The sequence below is a fragment of the Gavialis gangeticus genome, unplaced genomic scaffold, assembly GCF_001723915.1.
Source record: "Gavialis gangeticus isolate Ggan-Ray unplaced genomic scaffold, GavGan_comp1, whole genome shotgun sequence".
NCBI classification, from domain to species: domain Eukaryota; kingdom Metazoa; phylum Chordata; order Crocodylia; family Gavialidae; genus Gavialis; species Gavialis gangeticus.
Window position 1 is genome coordinate 73,467,292 of NW_017729034.1, and position 7,170 is coordinate 73,474,461.

General features: G+C 43.3%; 1 protein-coding gene across 1 annotated transcript in view; it reads left to right on the forward strand.

Annotated features, from left to right (window-relative positions):
* Window positions 1–27: 27 nt before the first annotated feature.
* Window positions 28–7,170, forward strand: part of TMEM242 (transmembrane protein 242) — a 48,846-nt gene continuing 41,703 nt past the window's right edge. Inside the window, exons 1-2 of the mRNA XM_019527413.1 lie at window positions 28–123; window positions 4,486–4,586. Coding sequence (XP_019382958.1) covers window positions 39–123; window positions 4,486–4,586 — 186 coding nt within the window. The 5' untranslated portion in view covers window positions 28–38. The remainder of the gene's footprint in view (window positions 124–4,485; window positions 4,587–7,170) is intronic.

The window sequence follows — 7,170 nt, forward strand, 5'->3', positions numbered from 1 at the left end:
GGGTGCTGCGCCGTGTGCTTCCGGGTGGCGGAGCCGGCATGGGGGAGGCCGGCGGGGAGCGCCCGGGTCGCGAGGGGGCCGTGGGCCCCGCAGCCGCCCGGGACCGGCTCTTCTTCTTGCAAGGTGCGGGGAGCCCCTGCCCGCGCCCCTAGGTCTGCCCCCGCGCGAGCCACGGCTCTGGGTGTGTGCCCCCCCGTGTGCTCCTGTGTGTCTGTACACCGCCATGTGTGCCCCCCCGTGTGTGTACGCTCCCATGTGTGCATGTCCCCCTTTGTGCATGTGCCCCTGTTTGTATGTGTGTGTGTGCGCATGTGCCCTCACACGTACCCCTGTGTGGATGCATGAACCTCGTGTGTATGTACCCCCTGTGTGTCCCCGTGTGCACGTGTGCATGCCCCTGTGTGTGTGCTTGCCCCCAGGAATGTGTGTGTGAGAGCCCCCAGGAATGCTTGCATGCCTGTGTGTGTGTATATGCCCCCAGGAACACGTGTGCATGTTTGCCCCACGTGCCCGTGTGTGTGCCCCTGTGTATGTGTGCACCCCTTTGTTTGCCTCTGTGTGCCTGCATGAGCATGGCCCCCATGTGCCTGTGCCCCGTGTGTGTATTCCTATGTGTGTGTGCCCCATATGTGTGCACCCCATGTGTGTGCATTCCTCTGTGTGCGCCCTGTGCGTACCCCATGTGCGTGTATTCCTGTGTGTGTGTGTGTCCTTATGTGCGCATTCCTGTGTGCCCTTGTTTGTTCCTGGGTGTGTGTCCCCATGTACACATATGTGCCCCTATATTCCTGTGCATGTGCTCGTGTGTGTGTGTGTGTGTGTACACGCACTTATGGGCCCTGTGTGTGCTATGCGCCCCCTTCTGTACATGTGTCCTCATGTACACTGGTGTGCCCCTGTGTGTGCACTCTCCTGTGTGTATGCGTATGCTCCTGTGCATCCATTTGTCCCTTTGTGCATGCTGGAAGTACTGGTGTTGCTAGAGCTCCCTACAGGGGCCAGGAGAGCGGTGGCCAGGGAAAGATGCCATCCCCATCCCTTTCCATTTCCCTCCCACCCTGTGCAGTATCCCACTGCCAGTACCCTGGGGAGAAGACGGCCTGAGTGGGGTGGGACCCAGGCCACAGCAGTGGCTGTAGCATGAGTAGCCCAAAGTTTGAAGCCCCCTCCTTCCCTCCCTTCCCCCTTCTTCTAGGTGCAGTGGGTGCTCACAACTACACCCTCCCCTTTGCCTCACCACCGGGGACCTAGAAGGCCAGGTGCAGGAGGCAGGCAGCTCAGGCACCCTTAGTCACCCTTGAGCCTCTTTACCTCAATTGGGGATGGGATGGTGTGGCTAGGCCCTCTTCCCCCAGTAGGGCTGAGGCTGCAGTATTGTGTGGGGAGTCCCCTGCCCTTCCTTCAGTCACAGAGGAGTCAGGACTGTGACTTCTGTGACATGGCTGAAGTGCTAGCAAACCCTATGCCCTTCCTTTGCCAAAAGGCTCTGCCAGAGCAGAAGGGCAGAGGTAACAGTGGCCGGTAACCCTTAGGTGGGAGCAGCATCACTGTGAAATTTCCTGCTGGGATGTGGTTTTGGTGGAAAATTACTGCAGCAGAGAGACTGCAGGGCCCATCACATCTGCAGGAGCTGTTGTCTCCTCCCCATTAAGGCAGCATCAATTGTGTTAAATTAAAAATACATGAGGCTCAGTTCTGCAGGCCTGTGTGTTCTTGTAATTTGTCCTCATTTGTATGAGTGGCCCCGTAGGTTGTCACTAAAACTGCTCAGGTGAGTATAGATTTGCAGAATTGGGAGGTTAGATTGGATGAAAATACAGTAAGGTGGCTACATATCTGACTGGGTCACTGTGCTCAGTGCCTAGAGGGAGCAGGTATTGAGTGACAGATCCCCCCCAAAGCCTGTTTGGGTATTGTATTGTTTAATGTCTTCATTAATGAATTGGAAGATGGGATTGAGTGCACACTTAGCAGATTTGCAGATGACATCAACTTGGCTGGAGCTGTAGGCATTTTGGAAAATAGGATTCAGAATGACCTTGATAAACTGGAAAAATGGTCCAAAGTTAATTGAATGAAGTTCTGTAAGTGCAAATGCAACATCCTGCATGTAGAGACGGAACAATATAGACAAGTAGGGACTGGGGAACAACTGGTTTTAAATTGCAACTGGCAAGGTTGCGGTACAGTAGGAAAGGACGTGGGGGTTCTAGTGGATCATGAGCTGAATATAAGCCAACAGTGGCCTCTTGTTTGCCAAAAAAGTCAATAGTATACTTGGCTATATTAAGAGGAGTATTGCTTGCATGTCAAGGGAGGTGATTCTTCTGCTCTGTTTGGCACCGATGAGGCCTCACCTGGAGTACTACATCTAGTTTTGAGCACTGCACTTCAGATCTTTCAAACCCAACAACAAAAATAATTATAAGTCCAGTAAACGTGATTTATGATAAAATGTTGGAAGAACTAGGGTTATTTAGTTTGGAACAGAGAAGACTAAAGGGGGGTTTAATACATTTTCAAATACCTGAAGGATGGTTATAAAGAAGCTGGTGAATAATTATTCTCTGTGGCCACAGGGGACAGGACAAGAAGGAACTATCTGAAATTGTAAAAAAATAATTTAGGTTGGCTGTTAGGAAGATCTTTCTCAGTATAGGTGGTTAAGTAGTGGAACAGTTTACCTAAAGAAGGTGTGCAATCTCTGTCCTTGGTGGGATTTAAGAGCAGGTTAGACAAACACTTGTCTAGGATATTTTAGACAGAGAGGATCCTGTGAGACAGGGTTTGTCCAGGTCTGGTTTTCCGTAATTCTATGATTTCTGTGAAAAATGTTAGGTTAAACTGTAGTTCAAATGCTCTATGCAAGGAAATAAAAAATTACACCCCGAAAAAGTTTTGGGAGATGGAAAAGTTAGTGGGTAGACTGGGTCAGAAATGTTTTCAGGCCAGATTGAAAAATACAGCCAAAGGCAAAGAAACATTTTTTCTGTTGTTTTATGGCCTTTAAGATTTTAGCAAATGGGTTATTTTCTTTTCTTGACTTCTGATTTTTGCTTTTTTCCTTTCTGTCTCCATCTCTGGACATGTGGTTTAGTTTCTTTGCTTTGTTCAAATTGATTTTTTAACCAACCAACCCTCTGACTTAACCCAGGCGTTAACATAGAACAGCAGGTTGGAATTTGGCCCTGGATGTTTGCTTGGTTATCCTGAAATGAAAGGAGTTCTGTATGTTGACAGTAGAGGAAAATTAAGTCCCACTTTTCAGGGCTGTTTGCGATTGACATTAGAGGAGGAGGGGAAAAAAGCTCCTTTAACCACTTGAAATAAATAATGCATTGTCATGAAATGGTCATCATAGGCTCTGACAACAGAGATCAGAGAGACAGCCCTGCTGCCCCTCAAAAAAAGATATTTAAAGTATCTCATTGAAATGCATGTAACAAACTCCTTCATCACAAGAGGAGGATGTTGCTTTAAATAGTACTTTAACATTCATCTAAAATTTCCTTCAAATGAAGGAGATATGGTATGTCTGTATTTTCTGCTATTTCCCTTGCTCGTGGCACAGCCTCAAGCTACTGGACTAGCACCAGAAGACAAGCCTTGAATCAGTGGTTAGATAGGAAGAATTTCTAACCAGCCTGAAATAGTAATTTCAATATGAAATCAGATATTTCATATCTGTCTCAGATCTGCCTCACTGTGCAAGGCATCAGGCTTTCAACACACTGTGCTTTTAAAAACATAGGCTATGTCCCGATGTTTCTGCTGCATGGCTCGACGGGGAACAAAGGGGCACAACTGGGATTGCAAATGCTCAAGCAACAACCAGAAGTTCAAGCGCCTCACTGATACTATGTGGATGAAGCTGTGGGTTTAGCTGTGATATTTGCACAAAGCTAGAGAACAGCTGCTGAATGTGACTTGGTCTTTTCAAATACAGGCTTAATTCCAACTGGCAATATGAAGTAATCAATGCTACAATAAAACAAAATTGAATATGCCTTTGGGTGTGGCAGTGTACAGTGAGAGCTTATGGTAAAATTGCTCTTGAGAGATCCAAGCTGCCTCAAAGCAGCAGAGTTCAGGGGGTAGCTGTAGAAGGGCAGTAAAAGCCTGGGATCTGCCTGGTTTTTATCTGATTCTCCTGTAGCTGTTCTCTATTGATAGCAGGCCTTGTGCCCTTTTTCCATGCAGGATCATGAAGCAACGCATCAGGGTTTAATTTGCTGCTATAAACTGGCCACTGATTTTTAAAGTGATATTTTATAAAATATTATTTCTTGTTTGCCAGATTGAGATGCTGTCAAGAATTTTTGACAGCTGTTCATTTGCCTCTGGAATATGCTGATAGACCTTAATTTCTCTTCCTCCCTCCTCCCTTTCTTTCTGTCTCTCTTCTTTTTCACATTTGCACATCATGTTTTTTTTCTTTCCTAGGAAACAAAATCCTGATGTTGATTTCTTAAATTTTGTTGGCAGGTGGAATTTTTCTAGGCACTGTTGCTATAGCGGGAATGATGCTAGGTTTTGGTACAACACTTGCCTCAGCAAAGAAGAAAAACCCCAACTGGTTCAATAAGGTTTGTATCTTTTAAAATATTATAGAACCATGGTAAAAATATAAAATCTTTACTTCATAGAGGTGTCACCATATGCAGATTTTTGCTATACTAATCATTAATGGTATAGTAATATTCTGAATTTCCTGGCTAAAGAGCATCATGCCTGATCTTGCGCAGTTGAAATCAATGAGAGCAAGGAGCAGAATCTGTAAAATTCCAGAGTTGGTGTTTCTTGCTGCTTTAGTACTGCATCAGGGCTAGTTATAATAAATAAATGTTCAACAAACTCTGTCAGTAACATTACACAAATTAAAAACAGGATCATTCAAACCCAACGTGTCTACTTTACCCTAATTTGTCCATTGCAGCCCAGGTAATGTAACAAACATGGAGCATGTAGTGCTGTGTGACTGGTGCATTGGTCTATGGCTGATCTGTGATACACTTTCAGTCAGGTACCTGAAAAACAGTTAGGTCATCTAAACATATCCTGAAAATGTATTCCAGTCAACACTGTTCAGTGTGCATAATGCATGGGTGGGTGAAATTTAAAAATATAGATTATATAAATAAAACTGTATTGTCCTGATATAACTTTTGTGTCATATACACTTAGATCTAGAAAAATAAGAAGATATTTTATGCGCTTGCAGTCTTTTTTTATGTATGACATTTTGTGCCGAGTCACATGGGCACAAAACTGGATTGTTTTTGGCCAGAAGTATTTTTGAAGCTGCACATGTACTCAGTATAGGATGACCCACTTAGTTTTATAATCTCTAAATCCCCTGCATTATTTAGAGTCAAGAGCAGGTTATGAGATCAATATAGATAAAACATCTTGACAATCTGGTTACTGTATGTCACCATATTTTTTCTTCAAGTATCTGCCCACCTGTTTCTGTAAAACGGATTGGCAAACACTGTGGCATAGAGATTGAAGCTGAAGAAGTTGGGTGCAGTAAACTCTCCATTATTGTAGCTCCATAGATTCTGCTGCTGGGGTAGATTTAAAAGCTACCAAAAAGGAAGAAACATCAAGAAGAAGAGGCTCAGGCTCCAGTGCCGCCAACTGATTTATAGATCTGCTGGAAGGCTTACAACTCAGATTATGGCAATACTGAGAAAGAATGTCCCTTGCTAATTGTAGCTTGTTTTGGTTTTTAGCCTTTCCAATTTTGTCCCTACATGGTTTTGTTATTTTTTTATAATCATCCTTAGCGACATGTTCTTATTTCCACTTTTTTGTGTGATTTCTTTTAGATTTTTAGAAGTTTAAAGATCTTCTGGCAAAGCCATACTGGTCTCTTTAAGAGACCATGTGGGTACACATGCATTTGAAGTGTTCCAAATCCCAGAATGCTTGAATCTGGCACGCTAAAGCACTGTGAAGATGCACACCCATCCATTCCCCCACCCCCACCCAGCACTTCAAAATGGCTGTAACAGCATGCCATGCTGTGGCAGTACACTCCCCTGCACCCTTGCTATTTTGAGCATTTCAAAGAAACTTGGAGCACTTCAAACATCATATCTGTCTGTGACCTTAGTATAACTTCTGTCTTTCCTCTGTATTGAGAGTTTTCTGTTTTGCCTTTAATACGGCCTTTCTTGGACTCTGCCAGATCTTTTGAACTCCTTTTTGCCCTATGATTTCTTTCCATAGGACTATTAATTCCCTGAGTCTATCAAAGAAAGTATTCTAATAAAAATAATTTTAATTGGCATGCCTGGTTTTGGAACATAAAGTATCTCTTTTAAGAACAGGATTTTTTTTTTCATAATAGCAGGTTTTATACTGGATGAACATTAAAAAAATTATTAAGAACTTTCAGCTGCTATCATTCATGGCACTCCAAGAGGTGCTTCATCCTTTAAGTCTTTTCTGTCTGACATACACGTTCATTGTCATTGTGTCCTCTCCCCTGACCCCCAGCTGTGATTTGCATTAAGTTTATTTTATACTGTCATAATATGTTCTTTTTGAAGAGGCAATAGCTGAGATCCATTCCTTGTCTTTCAAAATCCTACGTTAGGTTGGTTTGCTGTGCCCAGAAACTGTGAGTGGCCATTCAACATTGCTCTTTTGTCTTCTAATACTGAAGTATCTAGAAAATAGACAAACAAATGAAAGATAGAAAGAAAGAAATGAAAATCCACGCTCTTCTTCAAGAAGGTGAACAGCAAAATGCAATGGTGTCCATTTTTTCTGTGCTGTGAATTAGTAATTTTAGGAAATGAAATCTTCATAATTTTACAAGGAGGAAGCAAGTTTTACCACCTAAAACCTGAGAACGTGTTTCTGCCTTTGTTTGAGGCAATTTGTATCATCACAGAGCTCAGAGATACCTTGCCACACAAGAAATTCCTGCCCAGAAGAGCGTTCCATCTTTTACTCTTCTGTGAAATATGAAACACTATAACCAGAAGGAAATATGGCTACATCCTGCTTGCCACCAAACAACTTTGAGGTAAACAGACTATTCCAACCTTTCTCTGAGCCTAACCTGCATAAAGTGAACTGTGCCAAACAGGAGATTTTTACTTTAACTCTCCTATGAAATATGAATTTTCATTTCTACCAAAGAGAACTTTTACAATT